This window comes from Epinephelus moara, chromosome 21 (assembly GCF_006386435.1).
Source record: "Epinephelus moara isolate mb chromosome 21, YSFRI_EMoa_1.0, whole genome shotgun sequence".
Lineage (NCBI taxonomy): Eukaryota > Metazoa > Chordata > Actinopteri > Perciformes > Serranidae > Epinephelus > Epinephelus moara.
Genome location: NC_065526.1, coordinates 15,137,474 through 15,160,534, shown reverse-complemented (window position 1 = coordinate 15,160,534; position 23,061 = coordinate 15,137,474). Strand labels below are relative to the sequence as shown.

Genomic DNA, 23,061 nt, shown 5'->3' with positions numbered 1-23,061 from the left:
TTAGCGTCTTAGCATGCTAACATTTGCTGGCTAAAACAGAACACACTGTACAGCTGAGGCTGATGAGAATGTCAGTAGTGTTTTTGTTATAAACAACAGCACTGGATCAATTTAGATTCTGACCTGGTGGCAGCACAAGATGAAAAGTGAAGATGTTTCTTACTAAAATCTTTGGTGACGCTACAGTAAAAGTCTCAGGCTCGCTGGATTTAGCTTCCTCAATGTGAAGTGTGTCTGGTTGACAAAATAATCAGTTTAAGAGCTGTTGTGAAGCCTTTGGTCAGGAGATGGAGTTTTCCCATCCGTCTGTCCGTCCGCCCGCCCGCCCGCTTACCCTGGGCTGGTACGTGGGGCAGCAGGCCGAGCAAAGCACCCCAGATGTCCCTCTCCCCAGCAACGCTTTCCAGCTCCTCCTGGAGGACTCCAAGGCTTTCCCAGGCCGGATGAGATATGTAATCCCTCCAGCTTGTTCTGGGTCTGCCCCGGAGCCTCCTACTATTGGGACGTGCCCAGAACACCTCTAATGGGAGGAGGTATTCTGATCAGATGCCCGAACCACCTCAACTGACCCCTTTCGATGCGAAGGAGCAGCGGCTCTACTCCAAGCTCCCTCTGGATGTCCAAACTCCTCACCCTATCTCTAAGGCTGAGCCCAGCCACCCTACAGAGGAAACTCATGTTCAAATATCACTTTCTTTGTAAATCACCACAGGGTCCATTTAGTTGCAAACTTCATCTGCTGAGGAAGCTCATGTTATATGATCAAAAAGCTCCAGAGAAGCAACTACCAGAGTCAAGACCTTTAAATCTCAGAGGAGAAGCCTTTAAAGTAAAATCTGAATATATACAATTTCATGACAACTGAGCAAACTGTATCTGCTGATGAAGATCATGCGATAGGACTGAAAGCTCCAAAATAGCTACTAAATGGACCTTATGGTTATATTATTTTAGTCAACCCAAGATTTTAAGAGTTTTGATTATTGGTTGAGGCTAGTTGAAAACGTTATCCTTGGGTTCTGGGAATTTTTACTTAACATTTTGACTGTTAAGATTGATTAAACAAACAATTGACAGATCATGCTATGATGAAAATAAAACAAAAAAAGAACTCCTCGGCCATTTAATTAGATACACCTGTTCAACTGTTTGTTAATGCATATAGCCAATAAGTCAATCATGTAGCAGTAACTCAATGAATTTAGGCATGTAGACATGTTCAAGATGACCTGCTTAAGTTCAAACTGAGCATCAGAATGGTGATTTAAGTGACTTTGAACATGGCATGGTTGTTCGTGCCAGAAACTGCTGATCTACTGGGATTTTCACACACAACCATCTCTAGGGTTTACAGAGGATGGTCCCAAAAAGAGACAATATCCATCTAAATGCCTCGTTAATGCCAGAGGTCAGAGGAGAATGGCCAGACTGGTTCAAGATGATAGAAAGGCAACAGGAAGTCAAATAACCACTGGTTACAACCAATGTCTGCAGAAGACCATCTCTGAACCAACAACACGTCCAACCTTGAAGCAGATGGGCTACAGCAGCAGAAGACCACACCAGGTGCCACTCCTGTCAGCTAACAACAGGAAACTGAGGCTACAGTTCAACCTGGTACGAGCAAGGTGTACCTAATAAAGTGGCCAGTGAGTGTATATGAATATAGTAAGTTAGCTGCAGACAGCAAACGTTGTCAGGTGGCTAAACATAAATATAGTATTGACATTACTGAGCACAATGTTGCCAGAGCCCTTCAGGACTGCAACTGTGACAACATTTATTTTATCTTATTGCTGTCTTGAGGACGAGGTGTTGCGAAATGCGCTCTGCTGAAATTAAATGAAAATATATTTGTACTTTCTCCTCCTGGTACGTCATCCTAAAGGCCACAGAGCTGACTGGGAAGTGTTTCTAGCTTACAGATGTTTCTGGGTTGCTTCTTGCCTTCGAGCACATGTTTGTGCGTTTCCATCGCAGCGGGGCAGACAAACAATCAGAAAAACTAGAAACACAGTCCTGCCATCTTTTAACAATTCAGTGTCATCTTTGAAATGTTTTGTCTTTCTGAAACTATATATTTATTGATATTTACTAGAAATGAGCAGAGAATTACAAGTTGACGGGACAGCAAGAAACACTTCAGTGACACAGGTGCACGGCAGCCCTCTATATGAGTCACATCCACAGACAAAGGTAAACTGACAGGATGTGGGACAGCGTGTAAAGAAGGGAATGTTGTTTTCCCTCATCTCAGCTGACCCGACATTAAGTAAACACAGAGGGGAAAATGGGTGCCTGAATGGGTGTTTTCTCTCCCTGTTCCAACTCTTTTTACGAGCAGTTTAAATTTCAAGCCCCAGAGGTCGTGGCCCCTCCGTTCCAATCCTACTGAGAGGAGGTGGGGCGGGGAACCTGTCGCCGAAAATAAAAGGCCCGTCGGCTGAAGAGGTGCAGGCGTGCTCATACCCCTCTCCGCCGGACAAACAGGAACGACCGCCTCCAGCCGGCCGGCCCAGTCAGCTGCCTCGGGGAGATCCCAGGTGGCAAATATCCTCCTGCTGCGGGGGGAGAACATTCGATCCGACCCTGTGGAGGTCAGGAAATCTGTTGAGTCAGAGTGGCCAGAGTGAGGTGGTTTTGGTGACCGGCGAGGCGTGACATGTGGGGGCCGAAAGTTTCTGGCACCCCATTAACAGCAGGATGGGACGGTCCAGCGGCGCTTTAAGGGCCCTCGGTGTCTTGTCCTCTTTCACCTCACACACATACTGACTTGCAGCAGCCACAGCTGGACGGCCTGCTCTCGCTCCTTCTGAGAAACGCTCCCCTGCTTTATGGTGATGTTGTGGTGTGTGAAAGTGAGTGAGAGATTCACGGCTGCAGCTGAATCGGCCGTGTGTTTATTGTGTGCGAGCAACAGGTCTCAAATGAGTCCCTCGTGGCTACAGCAATGAAACAAGATCTCTCTCAAAGTTGAGCAGGTGACAAGAAAGAAATACACGGCGCAGGGATGGGAACGGACGGCGAAATGGAAAGAATGAGGGCAAAGGAGCGGGTGAGGGGAGAAAAAGCGAGTCAGAGAAGGACACGGAGTGCGACAGACATAAACACACAAGAGAAAAGCGGAGAGTACATTAGGGAGGAAGTCCGGTGGATGGAGGATTGAAAAATGATTTCCTCCAGCTCTGCAGGTAGGAGATACAGAGTACAGAGCAGGAGAGGAAATCCCCTTCTCCACACTCCTCCGTTCCATCTCTTCTTCATCTTCGCTGCGAGCTTCCTGCAGTTCATAACCCCTGAAACAGACTAATGGACACACAGACAGTATAATACCTGAAGCATGCTGCAAAACATGAGGCCTCCCTCAACTGTATGTGGCAGCGGAGGCCACACTGCGCTTTGAAAAGCCATCTGCGAAGACGTTCAGGCCGCCTGCTGTCACACTCTGACAAAAGCAAGGATGAAAAGCCCTGCCTGTCTGTTGAGATAAAACAGAGACTGTAAATACATCAAAAATATTTACTATACATACTGAAAATTCACAGTGTACAGAAATATGTATGTACAAAAAGAGAAATACAAAAAATGCACACAGACAAATTTCCATTACAAACTTATTTATTGAGTTGCAGAAAGCCATTTATAACTGTATATAAAAAACAAACAGTAACACTTTGATCACTTTGACTTCCTTCTGATGGTGGTGGAATTAAAAAAAAAAAATCATAAATATGATCAATGATAAAAGCGAATACATTCTGCTTTAACATGAACAGGTTATGAAGAAGAGGCGATTTGGGTCCAATCCATTTGAACTCCTCCAGCATGCGTAAAAATTCAAAACCTAGAAGAAGAGAAAGAAAAAAAAAAACAGAAGAAGAAACTCCAACTGAGGGTCTGCTTAGTCTCAAAGCTTTAAAGACCATACTGGTGGCTTGGCGTGTTTTAGCCCACTGACTACACTTATTTTATTTTATTAATGACCAAATCATACAAGGAGACTTTTAGATTGATTTTCTGTGTTTCAACAGCAACTGGTTTCAAATGATTTCAGTACGCTTTAATCTAACCCCTTTGTTATCCATAACCTGTGACAGTCTCCTTTATTTTTTTGTCGAGTCACATTATAGTGACATGGCCCTGCGGCAGTCAGAAGGGACCAAACTCTCCCTGCATTCAAGGAACATTCAAGCATTACAGAGGGACTCCAGTGATTTGGCATTGCACATCCATAAAAGTAAGGGGCCTCACAGGAGACGGATTAAAAAAGAAATCAAAATCGTAGCAGCAGAGAGCAAAGATATCCTGACTTTTAGTCCCTGTACGAGTCAAGCTTCAAAAAACACACCAGATCCCACATTTTCTCAGACTCCAGAGCCAACTGTTCTCACAGGCTGACGGGTTCTCCTCCTGACCATAGACTGTATGTAAAGATGTGTTTCTATTTCTCACTGTACAAAAATGAAGCCAAAATATCCTGGATATAAGCGCTGCCATCCTGTGCTAGTGACGTCATTTGGAGCCAGAGACTGCACTTTTGTAGTCTAGGGTGTAATGAAGGCTGGGACACGATCTTTGACCCCACGGAAGCTATGGGGTATGACACATTTAATTGGAGCTGTGATGTTGGAGAGTTACAATATCAGGGGTTCAATATCAGCCAAGTTTCCCTTTACACGTCGTGTATTAATGATATACGTTTTTTCTCTGTTCCAAAACCAAAATCAAACCGAATCAAACTGAAAAGTGTAGGGTTAGCTAGCTAGCTACTGAAGATATAGCCTACTGAACACATGCTGCTTTTGCTTTTTAATGATTATAACAGTGAAACAAAGACCGACCCTGCTGTACAGGACCCAGTGAAGGGAAGCAGGGAAACTTTGCTGATATCCAACCAGCTGTGTGTCATCGCAGGCTACAGATCACAGCGTAAAAGTGATTCCTGCCCTTCCAATGGTGGAGGTCCAGGTGCGGGGGTGAAGCCAAACACTGTTCATCTGCACACACTGCGATGCCACACAGCTGGTTCGATATCAGCAAAGTTTCCCTTTATATTCATTATCTTGTGTGTCGATCAGCAGTGATGTGGTGGTTCACTTTTACACTGTGATCTGTAGTTCAGCTTTAGCTTCAAACTATCTTTGTCTTTTTAACCTGTTGTTGCTGCTGAGTCAGTTTGACATCCTGGATATATCCTTCAAACACAGACTGTAGACCCCTCTGTCTGCTTCTCTCTGGAATCACTCTTTCATTTTTCCAAAAACATGATCATATTTCTCCAGGGAGTGCCGTTAGTTACAGTGTGGGCTCCATGCTTACTACTAACATCACAAAGGGGTGGGGCTTAGCAGAAGGTCAATTATCCCCATGTTCTATGATAGAGCGCAGCTTTTGTTTTAACTCAACGCTATGACTTGTACTTTTAATCTCCTTGGTAGTGATCAGGAAGTGTAGTTGTGAAACATACATTTGTCTGACTCAACTGCGAGCAGCACCATTGATCGCTAGGACACCAATCAGCACACACAGCTGTCAATCATGACATCATGCCCCTTTTTATAGTATCAAATAACGAATTAAAACCAGACCAGAAAAACATACTCAGTGTGAAACCATCTTTAGGAAAAATTTATTTAAAACGTACTTCGATTGGCTCATTGGGTGGGGTTTACAACCTGTGCTGTACCTGAGATGTTATGGCTTCATTTTTGGGGAGCTATCATATCGTCCATCTTTACATACAGCCAATGCTCCTGATGGGTAAACTGAACTTCATGTGTCAAATTGGTGGAGAGTGCCCCTGAAATAATAAGCTGCCGAAAACCATAGTATTGATGAGCAATATAGCAGGACGTATCAAGAAGTGAATTTGATTATTTCTCGCACTATAACAGCTGCCGTTCAGCAGCCAGCATTTAAAGTTTTGAGCTAAAACACACAAAACAACCAGTATGGGGCTTCAGGTCTTCCCCAGCTGTATATAATGGATATATACAGCACAGATATGAAATGGACTGGTCCCAAATCACAGAAATGAGACGTGACCTGTCCTGACCTGAAGCTGTGCGTACACACTGGATCAGCTGTGGTTACTTTCCCGCGTCAAACTCCTCGCTACAGTTTCCAGGTGATGAGGTGTAAGGCACTGAGAGCGCCTCATGATAGTGCAATGGTCAGCTGTACCTTCGCTCTCACGAAAAATCCCAAACGGGGCCTAGTTTCCAAATAAGTGATCTATTCCTTCAAACCCGGTGGAGCCGTTCTGAAGGGACTGGGTAGGACACGCTGCTGCTGCACGATCCCAACGGTGTTTGTAAGAACTAATAGGGAACAAGCGATGGAGCGATGTAACAGATGCAACAGCAGCAGCGTACTGAGCTCGACTAATGGAGGTGAAGCTGCGTGTGTACAATGTACAGGAATATATGCACTTCTAAAAGAAGTAGAAACAGAAAACAGATGAAAATCTCACTGAATTGCTGTTTGACATTTATCTGTGAAACAAAACCCTGCTTTGGTGAAGCAGTATTTAAACGCACCATCACTATATAAAGATGATTATCGCATTCATTTGATAAAATGACAAAAAGGAAAACAGATTTTGACATTCTCACATTGTTTTGTTGAACGGGGAGCAGAAGAAGAAGGGAAAGGTTTGATTGTGTAATACTGAACACTCTCTATGTTCATGCAGTGTTGAAATACGAGAATACTGAGAAGTGTGTGGCAGAACCTTCATCTGCAAAGTGCAAAGGCCTGATCAGCACATGTTAATTTGAGATTGAGCAGTTATTACCTCATAGATCCTCTCAATTTAAAGGAATGTGTGATTATATGTCCAATGTTAACACGAGCTGCGTAAAGCACAGAAATAAAGGGATGCTGTCTAACAACATTTTATTACTGAATCCACTGATGAGTCTGGTTTTTATTTGGCTTAAACACAACACTGCTTCTGCCACAAACTTAAAAGATAATGCAGTCTCTGAGGAAGCACATGGCGGTGAAATCGAGAAAATAAAAAAAAAATTAAAACACAAACTCAGAAAGCAGGCCTGCCTGTGACCAAAACGTCGGGACTCAGCAACAAGAAAAAATAAATAATTAAAATTAACCTAAAAACAAAAATATATATATTTATATTCTACAATCCGAGATTCCACCATTTACTGAAGAACAAGAAACTCTGCAGCAACGGGAGGTTGGAGGAGGGACATACAGAGTCTGCTCTCTTTGACCAGGGCAGGACACGTTACTGTATGTCTGATGAAGATGATAAAGACAGTACCGTGACGTGAAGGAGCCGAGAGGAAGAGGGATTTACAAAGAGACACAGAGGTGGAAGAGAGATGCAGTGTCCAGATGTGACTTTTGGGCTCACCTGCCAGAGCTGAGAAAGTAATTTTAGACGGACCAAAATAATTAACATACATTTTTCCTGACAAGTGCTTCACTGCTGTTCAGTGTAGAGAATCTTAGAGAGCTTATTTTATCTTTTCTAATGACCTGATGTGAGCCGCCACATGGGGATAACACACACAGCCGCTCTGTGTAGAGCCGGCTTAACAAGCAGAAAGAGCCGCTTTATAGATACAGACAAAGACTTTACAGAGAAAACTGCAAGAACTGAAGTCTGTATTTTACTAAAGCACTCGACTGTGAGTGTCTCAAAGTGACACCAGCCTGTGTGGCAGGTGACCCTCGCTGATTTATCTACCGTCATCTGGCTCAGCAAGTGTTAATTTTGGACCCTGGACAGGCAGTAAAAACGTGAATGAATGAATGGACACATGGCGGGTGGGGATGGGGGGAGGGTGGGGTTGGGGTCAGGAGGGGGTGCTGCTGCAGCTTGTTAAAAAGCACAGTAAAAATCTTTGATATTTACACTGAGGAAAGTGAATACATTCAGGCAGCAAAAGGAGGAGGACGGCCTCTCCCCTGTACGAGGTACGTTTGGCACTGCTAATACTCAACCCATCCCCGCACACGCTCTCCGCTACAGTCCTCGTTTCGTTCCTTTCTCTCCTGTCCCGTCGTCAAGTCAGCCAGTGAGTCAAGCTAAATCCTGACGTCTGAACGTCAACGTGTCACCTCTGCTCTGTACGATTCGTTCATGTGAAACTCCGAGGGTTGAAGTGGTAAACGCTGAAGCGCAGAGCCGGCAGAGCTTTCCTGCGACTGTCTCTCGGTGAGACAGGAACCGGGCAGATCCAGTCCTCCCCGTGTCCACCCCCCCTCCGCTCCCTGCTTCAATCAGCAGGAGTCTTTGGTTCAGAAGGCACATGTGTGCATCTCCCCACAGAAACCCTCCTGTATCTGTTTTTATTTTCTTTTAAATAATCTCCTTTGATATGAAAAACCCAGACAGTGATCAGGGCCACCCGGGTTCTAAGGGTTCTTTCTCCCAGAGTCGATCCATTTCTCAGTTTCCTGTTTCGTAGTCCTTTGGGAAAGGCAGAAGGAGACTGTGGGTGTGGGTGTAAACTCAGATACCGTTGGTCAGGTCTGTGATGATGTTGGCCTTTACCAGCTTGCGGAGGAACTCCTTCTCCTTGGATATGTTGTGTGTCCATGACTGTGGGAGAATCAGAGGAAACAACAAATTCAGGATGACACGAAAAATAACCAGTGATCATTGTGAGAATACTTCTATATGCACCGAGGCCTGTCGGTTTCAGACTTTCCTATTCCCAGTGTCTATACGTGTGGGTGTTCATGTGTGCATATATATGAGTAAAGCCACACTGGGTCAGCTTTCCTCCCTGCTGTGCTATGAGGATTCAGTCCAGTGGGCCGATGTGTAACCAGAGCCGATGGTTCCTGTGCGGTGCTTTGGGATGCAGAGACTGAGAAACGGCCAGAGAGCAAATGAAGGAGGCAAAGGGTGGAGGAAGAAACGTACAGGAGGGAATAGGAGGGAGAAAAAAAGAGGAGAGCTACAGGAGGTTGGGCCCTGCAGCTGCCTCTGAGTCTATCCTGCTGGTTCAAGACTCTCCTACGGCCTGTCTGGGTCGGACCTCCTACCTACGTGATGGGTCACAGCAGGACCAAAAGGAACAATAAGCTACAGTTTTATTGGAGATTAACATAAGGCTGTGATGTCCGGAGCCAGACTGAAATCTATTTCTGCTGTCAAAAATCATGTTTAAATAATAAATCTGAAGAACATTTAAAGAAAAAAAAAAGGATTTCAAAATGCATCAAAACACAGCCCCCAAGCCTCGGGGATGGCAGGCTGGTGTTTGTTGTTTGGTTGACAGCTGAGCTGGTAGAGGCCCAGAGACTTGTCCAAAAGTTGAGTGCTGGTAAATATAGCTTACAAGTCAAGGACAGAAAGTGTTTTGTTAGCAGACTAAGGACGGGCACCACTTAGCATCCAAACTGTGCGATGTTGACATTTGCAGGTAAATGTTTACTCTGTTCAATATGGTACATCTGGCTCGCTAATTAGCTTGTCAGCCTGTAAACTGACATTAGGAGTGTAGCTTTGCCCTGGTGGATTTGTTTGGTTGACAGCAAGATAAGGCGCAACACCAGACGTGTCCTTGTTTGTAGGAGGAGAAGGAGGCATTAGCTGGAGAGCTTATGTGGTTTGCGGTTCTCAGCCTATTGCTCTTTTTGTGTTGTGTCACGGCTGCTGTCTGGCTGTTAGCTGAAGACATCATAAGCACAATGATAGAACACTGATGATAAAATGCTTGCTGCAAATAAGTTTAAAATGAAACGGCAAGACGGATATCTAAGAAAAAAAGCAGAATTACTGTCTCACAGTTGTATGCCTCTGCTAACCCAAGTTGCAGTTGCATTTAACATCCAATTCACCCAAGATAAGTGTCACTAATTCAGGATCTGACCAAATGTCTCTCCTTGTATGACTTAAATATGATGTTGAGTAATGGCCAGGAAAGTGTTTGTGTCACATTATGATGTCACAGTGAAGTTGACCTTTGACCTTTAGGATATATAATGTCACTACTTCATCATGTTATCATATTAGATATTTCTTTGAAATTTTGTCATAGTTACTGCATGAATTGCTTGAGTTATGGCAAAATACACGTTTTGTGAGGTCAAATTGCCCTTGACCTTTGACCTTCAACCATCAAATTCTTATCAGTTCATTCTCGAGTCCAAGTGGACGTTTGTGCCAAATTTGAGGACATTCCCTCAAGGCCTTCTTGAGATATCGTGTTCACGAGCATGAGACGGATGCCATGTCACAGTGACCTTGACCTTTGGCCACCACAATCTAATCAGTTCATCTTTGGGTCAAAGTAGACGTTTGTGCCAAAGTGGGCAGACATGGAGCATCATTAAAAGGATATGTACATGACATTCAGAGCACATCTATGATTCAGAGTCTGGGGCTGGATTGTCTGCACACAGTTCTTAACATGGAGGTGGGTGAGCCGGCGGCTAGCGGCGCTAACTCAATAAACAGAATCAACAGCGGCAACAGTACAGTGCTAATGCTGTTAACCTGAGGGGACTGGAGGGAGGGCGCTGTGCTTCTGCAACTACCAATATCAGCGGTTACTGCTGTGTGACAGCAGTGCAAAGCAGTGGCCATTACAGTAGCTACCCAGGGACTAACATTACGACACACAAGAGAAGTAGCTTGACTTCACTCTCTGCTCAGGACGCCATTACTTTAAATATCTTTACATAGAATATAATGGTTTGCTGCCATATGAATGCCGTAAACAGCTGTGTTAATATTAATTTCAAGTCATATTTTGTGCGTCCTGATTATCTCTCATTTTAGCTCTGATTTCCTCTCCTCCAATATCGGAGGGAAATATCTACGTCTTTAGCTGCTAGGTGCAACACTATGCTCACCAGCTAGCTGCTACCTGCCTGCTGCGGCTGGAAATGAGGTTGATGAGAGCTGTGAGAGTGAATCGAGATTTGTTTGTCAATACGAGCCACCCCTTTCCACATACAAGTTTCATTTGATCCACTGCTGATATAAAAATATTTACCATAGCAGCTTTATTAAATCTATTTGTCGATAAGTTTCACACACCACAGCAGATGAGCTCAGTAGCATCGCACTGTCTTCAGTGATTATTGTGACATCAATTTTTGCGTATCTCGTCTAATTACACAATTTCCGTGACGCTTCAAAGCACCCATCCAGATAGGAAACAGGCTCTTTTTCCAAAGCAGTGGAATAAAACGTGGCTCATTTCACGGTTCCAGAAAGCCAAACAGCCCTCGGGGGAGTGGCAGCGGTTAAAAGTGTTCCAAACAAAAAAGCCCGAACTATTCCCATTAATTAGCCATGTGTGGCTGATGATGACAATGTTGATGAAGATGATGATAATGAATGCCAAAGGTTCACTGAGAGTTTAGACAAAGGTTATCATCATACTGAGCTCATGGTTTACACACGTCAGCGTGCCAGTGACATCTTTGATTCCACTGGGTTTCAGCGTAAACACCGAGAGGAAGACTTGACTGATGAAGGGGAGAGAGATCCGTCATGAGGGCGTTTAGAAAATGATTGTTCAAACGACGCACTAACAGTCAGCATGTTGATGCAGTGGCTGGGGAGAGACCAGTGCCAAAATTATAGATGCAACGTTTTGATGTTTTCATTCTTCTGTTTCAGTTAGTTTTTGTGTAGTTTCATGTCCGCAGTACTCCAAAGAAAAGAGGATACAAGAGAAGTTCAGAATATGCATCATATTATTGGTTTTCTTTTAGTTAAAAAAACTAACCTAACTAAACCAAATGAGCATATTTAAACTGATGGCACAATTATCATACATAAAAAATGCCCCATATGACACAGTTACACTGCAACACACCGCAGACATTTGTCCTCCCACCAGTTTTAAAAGCACCAAAGAAGCTTCCATTGAACTCCCATATCTGAATAACTTCATCTGTCAGAGAACAAGGAGCCGATCAGCACGAGGGACAGATCCCATTAATGCAACGCCACACATTCTGCAACAATGTTTGTCAAGCTCAGAACTGTCATATCTTTGGATGCAAATACAAAAGCTGAGAAGTACCATTCATGCACAATTCTTAAACTAATAATACCGTCAGACTAAACAGTGACGGCTTTGTAGTGAATGTATTTTGGCTGTCGGCCAGTTCACCTCTTCCCTTTCCCTCCTTCACAAGGGTGGTGGTCCCTCCTCATCAAAGATTACAGTCATTTGTTTCTTCAGTTATTCGTCAGTGGCCGGAGAGAAGCCAGAAAACATTGTTCTCATTAGCATGGAGTAGAAATCGGCTCATTTAAGAGCGCCTTCATAATAAATGATGTGCCACATTTTTACTTTTTAATGGGCTTCATTTCACCAAAACATGCCAGACATAAATGCTGCGCTCAGATGTTCAAAAACTCACCTCTTTAATGGCGGACATCTTGACAGTCTCGTAATAGTGCAGAGGTGCGTGGGGCGTGTTCATGTCGTAGCCGAAACCAGCCACCGCCACCTCGTCACAGTTATGCAGTGCCATCGTTATAGCGACTGTTCCCAAAGTTGGAATGTTCTGGAGTGGAAAACAAAGATGGAGGCAGGTCAGAACATCACAGTGCACACATACTTAAACACACACACACAAGCCAGGAGCGTTTGTTGATAAAAATGTATTTGTTATGATTTTATCAGACAATTTTGAAACTGATTCTGGTTTCTGAAACTAGTTCAAAGACAAATGTCAGATCTAGAGTGAGGATACATGACCAGAGCCCTACAGGACACATCAGGCCGGCTTTCAGACAGATATTTACAAAGTTTGCTTTTCCAGTCGGGTTCAGCCTAAACCTGAGGGACCTACTGTCTGTGTTGGGCTACTTTTTGTTCAGTGCTGGGGTTCGTTATTTACGTAAACACACTTGAACGCAACATAAAGACTATTTCAGGTGGTAAATATTCATGTACATTTACCTTAGCTAGCTCTATGTGGAGGACGTCAAACAAAATCTGTCACCACCTAACATTACCCAAAGATTGGGATACTTCCTCGGGGGCATTCTGACAATACCAGCTAGCAGCAGCAGCAGTTAAGAGGCTTCAACTTTTGGAACGCAGCAGCGCACACCGCATGCCATGTAACAAGGAACAACCAATCACAGCCGACAGATATCTTTCCCCTTTCTCGTAAATATCAATCTGTGATAAATATGGGGGAGATGTTGATCATTTGAGTGCAGAGCTGCCAGAGCTTTACATCTGTCCCACGGACGATAGGCCTACACACTTATAAACAGCACGTGGAGGAAGATCTGCTCTGCAACCTGCCACTGCACTCTGGAAAGCTGGCACAAAAAAGGCACATAAGTAGCGCCCAGTGCCCGACCTCTCATTTACCAGGCGGTTAAAGACGCGGCATGTGTACGGCCTCTAAGAGAGCTCATAGGGATCTTCTTGACATACGCCAATAGCAACACTCAAATTTTTTACCGCTGATAACGCTGCGTAATGTGTGCGTGTGTGAGACGCGTTAAAACAATTAACCTTTAGCCTATATAAAACAATGCCTTTTAACCATCATTTACAAGGTGCCAACTGTTTAATCACTGTATACAAACAAGCTGTAACCATGGTAACAACAATAGCGTGACAAGACCAAACTCAGCCGACATTACCTGCGTCGGGCTGGGGTCTGGTTCGGACAGAAATATGCGTCCCAAGCCGCACTCCTGTCCGATCCCTCTCATGTATCTGCTTCCTCCCTCCCCTGTGCCTCTGTCTTTGTTCTGCTCCACTGCTGCTAACTGACTTTGAGCACTTGGTGATTAACTATTACCTTTAAGACTCGACCCCTGCAGACCCCTGCTACGACACAGTGATCTACAGGGTTGAACTGTGCTTCCTAACCGCCTTGGGCTGCCAGAGATCTGGGGGGTACAGGGGCTGTGTGTGATTGTGTGTGTAGATGTTGGAGAACAAGAATGAGGGGAAAAAAGAGTGTGTGTGTTGGAAAAAAAAGTGGGTGCAGAAGAAAGAGCGGAGGGAGGCCCCATTTAAATCATTACCCTGATTTGCAGCCCTCAGGGTAGGTGGAGCTGAACCAGCAGCTGGCCAACCCCCTACTGCGTGTTCTAATACAGATTAATTTACACACACACACACACACACACACACACTCGCATACACACTCAACATAAACACCAGTGTAACAAATAGGCGTCCTCATTAATTTCCACGTACATAAACATAAACTATGACTCTCAAACAGAGATGGGAACGTGTTCGGGGGAAAGAATGTGCCAAATCATACAACCCTGCAGCCGGTATTGTACGAGACAACACTGCAAACACCCAGACACAAATGTGCACACACAAATGACCCTCTCTCTCACTCACACTCACACACACACACACACACACACACACACACACACACACACACACACACACAGGCCAGATGCCCACATGTTGAACACATGTTGCAGAGTGGAGTTCATGCAGGGGTGTTCTGGTGGCCCCAGAGGGCAGAGCCACAGTGATACGCTCCTCATGTCTTCTCCAATTCTTTAACAATATCCCCCTTACCGACAAAACATGAATCCAAACATCATCATTACTTTATATTTTCCTGCCGTTTATTTCTCTAACAAAACGTTCTCTGATTCAGCAGTCTCAGGTCCAGACAAACATGGTTCATAAGGAACGCAAATACGTCAATTTCTAACATCCAATAGAAAAAGAGTGCTGTAGAATTCAGACTGGAACAGGGGTACAGCAGGTACTCAACATTTAGGCAATGTCAGCAATTAAAAATGGTTTGGTATTTCCACTGAATCTTTGAGTCTGCTTCTTTTATTTAGAAAATGGTGGAGGTAACGCCGCCATTCTGAGGTAAAGAACCTCCAAGAGACACAGATGATAGCACAAACATACTTAATTAAAATGTGTTCACGTCCAACTAAATGTCCATGCTTTCACATTCCTTATCTGTGCTGCGTGATATTAAGCTTCCAGGTTTGGTAAATCTAGACCGCCCATTTCTTTTGGCAGTTTAAGGTATTTCATTTTTATTCCTGGTTTCCTGTTATTCCATGTGAATTTCATTAAAATAGAATCCCAATGTTTGAACACGTTAGAGAAAATATATTTGGGTAGTTATTTGAAAAGGAATAAAAATCTTGGTGATATATTCATCTGTGCAATTTTAACTCTTCCAAAGGGTCTTGTTGGCAGTGTTTTGATGTGTGTGTCTGTGTGTGTATATGTGTGGATTTATGGTGCCTGTCGCTGTGTCCTATGTTAGTATAATGTATCCTCTGATTTAAACGCATCAGTTAGGGTACGGTCACATGTGAACGAATGCAGGCCAATGACTATCACTTACTTGTTGGCTAATGTTGGCTACCTGCTAATAAACACCACAAAACATGATGTAATTAGTACATTTCCATTGTCTTCCGATCCACGCCTCTCTCCTGACTCACTGCCAGCCAGGGAGCATCTTTTATGTGGGGCAGTTGGTGTGTTTTTTATGGCCAGTATCACACTATTGGCTGGTTAAACACAGCATCTCCTCTGCACAAATTCCTTTGCTACTGGTTAAGGCTGAAACTTCGCGGTCAGAGTTCAATAAAATTCACCCCTCTGCTCGCAATGAATGGAATTGAACAAGAGGCAAATACACAACAATGTTAATTTCACTCTTGTGTGACTGTACCCTTATCAGTTAATTATATCCTACAAACAGATATTTATATAACCAGTTAAATTATATACTACGAACTAATATTTATGTGACCAGTTAAATTATATCCTGTGAACTGTTATTTACGTAACCAGTTATTTTATTTATTTTCCTTTTGTATCTGTCACACTTTCTTTGAATGTATTATTTCATTTTCCTCTTTTCTCTATTTTATGACCTGTAACTTCAGTTTTATTATGTTATATAATTTCTTAAAATGCAAAAAACCTTCAGTAAAACCCAGTTCAAGAGCAGATCATATTCATCTTGAGAAAGATAGTGACACTTGACAAAAAGGACATTTCAGTGCCACGACATTGCTACAGCTGTTGCCTGATCAGAGCTCCTGTTACATGAGTTAGAAACACAACTTATAAAATGAAGGTGAAAGGCTTTTGATTGTATTTTTTCTTTCATCAATTATTTGAAAAGACTTTTGCAGGGCACAGTGTTGTACTGATAATGACCATTTCAGCATGTTCATGTTTCCCTTGGTGTTACTTTTTAACGATTTTCTTAAACTGATCTCGGCATGTGTCTTACCCCTTTGCCCATGAGGCCATTGTTGAAGGGCAGGCCTATGAACTGGAAGGCAGCCTCCTGGATGAAGTAGGGATTGAGGATTCTCATCTCTGTCGGCTCCCGAGGCACATAGTGAGCCACCGACTTCCAAAAGCCCTCTATGCCCCTCTGTGGTATTGGCAAGGAAATCAGACATAGGGGGGAAAAAAGAAGGAAAGACAAACACAAAATTAGATTTCAACATAAATACTGGACTGTTTTGTCTCGGCAAGGCCGGAGTCATGAGCATAAAACACAAAGCTGACGTCCGCATGATGCCACCTCCACGGTGGACAGCCAACTGCAATTTACCAACTCAACATCAAAGTGAGATTATCGTCCGTAACACTGACATAAAACACAGAAGCCAACCAGAAGCCAGACCCCTACCAGCACTGATTAGGGAAATGGCTTTTGGGCCTTTAATGGATGAAGTCAGGGTGAGGGGCTCGCAGGACATCAGTAATTACGACTCCTAGCAGGAGGAGAATCAGGGAGTGGGTGAGGGGTGCAGCTGCCCCTGAGTGCTGAGTGCTTTACTGCCCCCCTCTTAAAGGTTTCATTAGTTGTAGAGAAGAGTGTTGAGAACTCATTAATATGAAGGATCTTATTGTTTGAGCAAATTATTTTATTGATTTGTCTAAATTCTAGAGAACAAAGTTGCTCCAAATGCACCTTAACACACATCGTAACATCAGTGTAGGACAACAGCAGACACAAATTTGCTTTCACTTTGTTTCACTCTATTTAAGAAGAAAAGAAAAATAATTACGTTATTTTTCCATCAAACCTAAAACCAGAGGACGGAGAAAAACATGACTGATAAGGATGATTAACTTTTAACAAGTATGTTTACACGCACGGACTCCAGATTTTCCTTCCCATTATTGGTTTGATCTTCTCCACTTTTCCCTGACATGCCCTTATAAGGATTCTCTCCAACTTTCCAATCAGAACCGACTGCTTCTCGATCACAACATCTGCTCTCATGACAGACAAGTTGCACGTTCAGTGGCAGTGTTTGCTCAGGCTTGATGAAGGAGCGTGCTGTGTGCTTTAAGATTAGTATACTGATGAACTGATTTTTAATTGTGGAAAACTGGTGGTTAACCGGCACATATACACATATGCTGGCCTGACTCGGCCCGTCAGCCCAGTTTAACTTGGATCTGTATCTCCATGTCTCAGGGCTACCTCCTTAAAGATTCGTCTTTAACTTATGACGTGCTTGTGCTTGTGAAGCAACGGAGCATTTTTTTTTATGTCTGCCTCACAAGTGTTAATGTTGTCAACAACTTTCTTACAGTTGTTTGGGTTTATTTAATTTTCTCTCACCGCAACATGAACATGAGTTCTCCTCCACTTTGCTTGTAATGTCTCAGAAACACAGGTGTAGTGCTGCTAGAGTGCACCGTTACTTAACTCCACCACTTTTTTCCTCCAAGTGAGGATATAGAATATTCAGTTTGCATAATCTGTTTAAAATTAACATACTTTTTTAAACGCTTGAAGATCCAATCATCACTTAAGCATATGTCATGCAATAAGTACACAAGAACGTTGTCAAAGTTGTCAAATTGCCATTTAAAGTGTGTTGATTGACCCAGGACGTCAAATCATGCATTGAGTAACATGCAAGTTACATTATACCTTAAAAGTTAAATTATTTGCATTCATATGAAATAAAAATGACTCTTCTGACCTCCTGGTAAGTCCATCTTGGGCACAACTCGTTGTGTTTAAACCGATCATGGGAAAGCATATCATGATTTGACTCGTCATGGCCTACAGTGCCAGTGGAAAAGCCCTACAGCTGTGTTGACAGAGAAGTGTTTCTATGGCCCATGAAATCAATCTGAAAGTGACTGTCGGTGTCGTCATACCATCTACATGACTTCTATAGATTTTTAAAACATATTTTTGAAGCCATTGTTTTAGGTGTGGACATTTAGTGTCTGCTGTACTTGTACAATTGGAACAACCCAAATCAGAGTCCCTATTAAACATCCATGGTTAAATATTGCATTTGAAAGGAAATGGTTTAATCACACCTTGACCTGCGGGTGTTCCGTGACACCTCCGGTCTTATTATACAAGACAATCATCATCATTAGTCGCTAGGGCAACCTGTCAGACAGGCCGGCAGAGCGACCTAAATAATATTATGCAACTCAGATGAAATGCACTTGTTCAACTCGGTCAAACCACAACAGCCACTGAGTAGCAGCAAACTGAGACACAGACTCACAAAAAGGTGCCCTTGAAAATTATAGTCTCTCTTCCTCATGCTAATAGCGAAGATTACACCTCCAATAAATCAGTCTCCTTTACAGCATTATTTCCAATAATGCAGCAAATAAATGTGCAACCAGCTCTCTGTGCGTGATTGACTCGCCTGACAGTGCGACTTCCTAGAAGGCACGAAGCCAATACGGTCAGCAGATGTAAATGGGAATCACCTGTTCAAATAGTCAAGCACCCGCCCGGCCGCCTTTGATAAAGCAATGCACGACTGTGTGTGTGTGTGTGTGTGTGTGTGTGTGTGTGTATGTGTGTGTGTTTGTGTGTGTTGGCAGAGGCAGTAGCAACAAGTCTGCTGGCTTTGTGGCTTTAACAGTGGCGGCTCGTTTTGAACGTGGGCCCGGCTCTGTGCCTTCGGCAAGCTGTGACAGGAACAGCAGCTCATCTCTCCTGTCAACACAGCTTGTGTTTGCCAGGAATCTATTTAGCTGTGCTGTTTGGATGTGTGCACGTCTGTGTATGCTCAATAAAAGAGAGTAATGCATTTTTTTCTTTATTCTAGGAACGAGAGAAGCTAACGACACACAACATACACACCCCTCCGCTTTACACAGCAATGACCCGACATGTACGTAGACACAAATGTCACGGGGTGGGGATCTCTTTGAAGATGTTCAGACAACTGGCAGAGTACAGGTGGCTTTGAGAAATGTAAGAGCAATTAGTATGTATGGATTCAGGCCTGTCAGAAGGGAGGGGGTTGTGGGTGCAGTTATGAGTTTAGGAATGTGGGAAGGTCCTTATATCAAAGGTCACTAACTCAGATCTCTACCAGTTTAGGATGCACAGGACAGGGAAAATTAACCTTCTGAGACCCGCAGGATCACTGTTGACTGTCTTTAACTGTCTTTAAGAGGCTACACTCATTTTTAATCATTGTTTAATTTATCATGTCAAACTAGACAACCTAAAGCTAGCATGACATAGTTGGTACCGATGGATGCCTGTTGGGGAGGTCAGTAAATAATGCTCCAAAGTTAGGCTTAATTTTGACGAGGGAAAAACTAGCATGGCCATTTTCACAAGGATCCCTTGACCTCTCACCTCTAGATATCTGAATGAAAATGAAAATATGAACATGCCCACTTTATGCTAATCCCATGCAGTATTGGGCAGAAACCAATCCAGTTTTTTGTCTGCTGTATAAATGTGTTATTTTCACCTATTATAAATCTGGTGTATTTGATTATTCAGCATGGTGGAGTCCTTAAACTTGGACATTGGAATTGCATATATTGGGTATGACTGGAAAGCTGAGACTCTTGTGGACACAATGAGCCCAACTGTATTCATGTGTGATGTTCGTCCATTTAACTGTAGTGAGAGCTTTATTTGAAACTTGACATCACTGTACAAAATGACCTATTGTGACCTCTAGGATAATCACAACCTCATGGAACTTTACAGCCACGAACTTGAGACCTTGGGCAATGGGACGATGTTTGGATTTCTTAAGTTTATTGACATTAACGGGTTCCTGAGCAATTTCCAGAACAGAAGTGTTTGCTATCCAATTGCCAAAAAATGCCAGGAATCTCCAAATGTCAAGAGGTATTGGCACCAAATCACAGCATGGATTCTTCTATGGTGTTACTCAAGGTCTTGGTGTGTTAATGTGGTACTTTGGAGGGATTTATGACAATTTTTCAATTCATTTTTTCACCAAATCTGTGTAACAAATAGTATCAACCTAAAAATTGATACAAAAAAATTGTGCAACACAACTGAGCATGGGAATGGCCATCATACACATCCATCATAATGTTTTAAGAACCTATACACTCAAAAGAATAGGCGGCTGACCAAAACACAATGTGTATTTCAGAATTATGACGAGAAAAACTTGACACAGTGCAAGGCTGCATCTAAAAATAATTTTCATGTTCCCAGCTTTCTGATGATGTATACCACTTTTATGTGGCATATACTGTTGATGTGCTATCTCCTGCTAAATATCCCCTGTCCCCCTTAAAAAAGGCCACCATGGGTCTATGGTGGGTCTCACAGGGTTAATGATAACACTCCATCCTCTCAAACTACTCCAGAGGAGATGTAGAGTGACAGCAATGAAGACTTTTTGGGTTGGAATACTAAAATGTGCAACAATGATACAAGTTGAGTTTTAATAACAGGTCTCATTTGGTTTGATAAAAAGTTAAAACAACCGTGTAAATTCATGAGCAATGGTGGAAATTTCCGTCAAAGACTGCCGTGCAGAAGCAGTACTCAAAGCTCAAAGCAAATAGCCTCCAGGGAACAGGATGTGGCTTCCACTGCGGACTGACCGCTAACCTCTTCGTGAGTGTGTATTAGTTTGTCAAGAGAAACACTGTTGAGCCAGTGGCATTTGACCATTACTGAACAGGAAGCTGCAGAGTGCTCCTGCACCACGTACTCACCAACCCTTGACATACACACATGCTCAAAGGTGAACAGAAGTGTGCAGCTTTGGTGTTTGGGGCTGTTGCTGGGCTGTGGTCAGAGAGGAAATGGCTGTTTCCCTTCTCCTGCGACAGCTTTATGTTTAAATTGGTCTGGATTATTAGATTTAAGTGTGTGTGCACAGGGCTGTGTGCTCCAATAAAGCACCTGTTAAAACAACCTTGACCTCGGAGAGTTAATTGTTTGCAATGGAAGGAGATATACTGTAGAGACGTCGAAATAAGCCAGTCAGAAGTAAACTGAAACGTTACAATTCGACTTCTGCAGACATTAGTCAAGTTTCCATCCAAATTTAGGGCAAATTCTAACCAAATTTCCAGGAACTTTGCGAAAGAAAAAGAGAATTAATGCTGTTAACGTGAATATTAGGAATTGTGTGTTTCTCAAACAGTTGGTGGCACCAGTTCGTCAGTCATGGGACACTGAACCATCGCCATGAAACCAGGAACAGGGTGGAGTAAGATGACATAATCACAAGCGTGCCAGTCAAGCCTTACACAAATGAAAACAATGTTGAAAACGTGATTGAAAAATAGGATGTGTGTTTCATGTATAAAATTGAGGAACGTTAAGGTTTCCACATCTGCCACCATTTTTCATCTCTCTTTAGTTGAGCTCAAGCTTCATTCAACATTTAAGTTACTTCTTGTACAAGTTTGTTTCCATTGCCATTTGTCACATTTTGCTTTTATCCATATACCAACTTATCCACCTCAGCCAAGCATAATAACTTTTTTGCAATTTCTTTTTTTGCCCTGAACTTCCGCTATTTCCTCCCAGGTATTTTTATGTGCAAATTGAAATGCATATAAAAGCAGGTGGACGGAAACTTTGCCATCTGAGGTTGTCCTCCTTTAACCTTTCAACCTGCATCTTGACTGTCATAAGTATAAAGGAGTCTTGAACTAGGGACGTGTGCAATTTGTCAACGAGTCAATTAAACGTTGCTAGCCTCACTAGTTGACACCAGAAATAAAAGTCTGTTAAGCGTATTAATAAAATTATTATGATTTTATGTGATTGCATTCACCAAATGAAAATGCAGTTATAAGGTACGTTTCCTTACAACAAAGAATGCTGTTTTCAATAAATGTTCTTTGTTAACTTGTATTTAGGGAGTTCATGTCATGTTTTGTAGGATAATGTGCTGCACATTTCAGCAGCGTTTAAAATACGATTTGGTCACTTGGAAATGTGATTAACAATTTCAAAAGGCTCTTGAAATATTTAAAGTATTTTTTGGACATTGTTTCACCGTAGTGATTAAACTGTGCTCAATTTTGACTGCTTTCTGGGTGTTTTCCTACTTCTACTCTAGTCAACTAGTTCAAATTTCCATTTAAACATCAGGGAACTTAGTCGTAATAAATATCCCTACGTTGAACAAACACAAAGTTAGACACATCTTAGGCAGGTAAATATATTTTGGTGTAATGACGTTATCCATTCTCATGACAACACAGAAAACTTCCCTTTTATTGCTTCCCTTCCCATGTGTTAATGATGCGAAAGGTGGTGCCATTAATGCATTACTGTGAGTAGACTAATACCATAAAAGCACTCAGTTTCTTTATGTCGGTGTTTTCAGTTACAACAGAAGCTTTGTAAAGGCTAAGTGTATTTGTCTTGTAATTTCACAGCTGTAGGAAAATCACTGCTATACAAACCATCACCAAAGGAGCTTAAAGCACAGGATTAGAGCCAGACAATGTCAGAGGGTGAGGAGAAGACCTACTGTAAGCCACGATGATGGATCAAACAGATGGAAAAAGTGATGTAGACTACAGAGGGTAAAGCACAATGACAAAATGAGTGCTTAAATGGGAAATGTACAACATTCTGAAAATGCAAAAATAACTACCTAAGATTTCACTTTTAGGACTGCGATCAAAATGTATCACTTGGAGTTTGGACCCAATGTCAACGCTAGGGACAGGCGGAACAGTTCATACTGCACTTAAATGCACCACTTCAATAAATACAGGGAATGCAGGCTGGTGAGGCAACAGAGAGAGTCAATGTTCAGTTTCAGAGTCCCCAGGGGAACAGAGTCAGGCCGCAACTCTCCACGTGGAA

The 23,061-nt window shown here is 42.8% G+C and overlaps 1 protein-coding gene across 5 annotated transcripts in view; it reads right to left on the bottom strand.

Annotated features, from left to right (window-relative positions):
• Positions 1 to 3,600: 3,600 nt before the first annotated feature.
• st3gal3b (ST3 beta-galactoside alpha-2,3-sialyltransferase 3b) overlaps positions 3,601 to 23,061 on the bottom strand; it is a 76,731-nt gene continuing 57,270 nt past the window's right edge. For all 5 annotated transcript variants that reach the window (XM_050074708.1, XM_050074707.1, XM_050074710.1 and 2 more), the window contains 3 exons: positions 16,225 to 16,371; positions 12,367 to 12,513; positions 3,601 to 8,575 (listed from right to left, as the gene is read on the bottom strand). In XM_050074708.1, the coding sequence (XP_049930665.1) occupies positions 8,486 to 8,575; positions 12,367 to 12,513; positions 16,225 to 16,371 (384 nt within the window). In that variant the 3' untranslated portion in view covers positions 3,601 to 8,485. The remainder of the gene's footprint in view (positions 8,576 to 12,366; positions 12,514 to 16,224; positions 16,372 to 23,061) is intronic.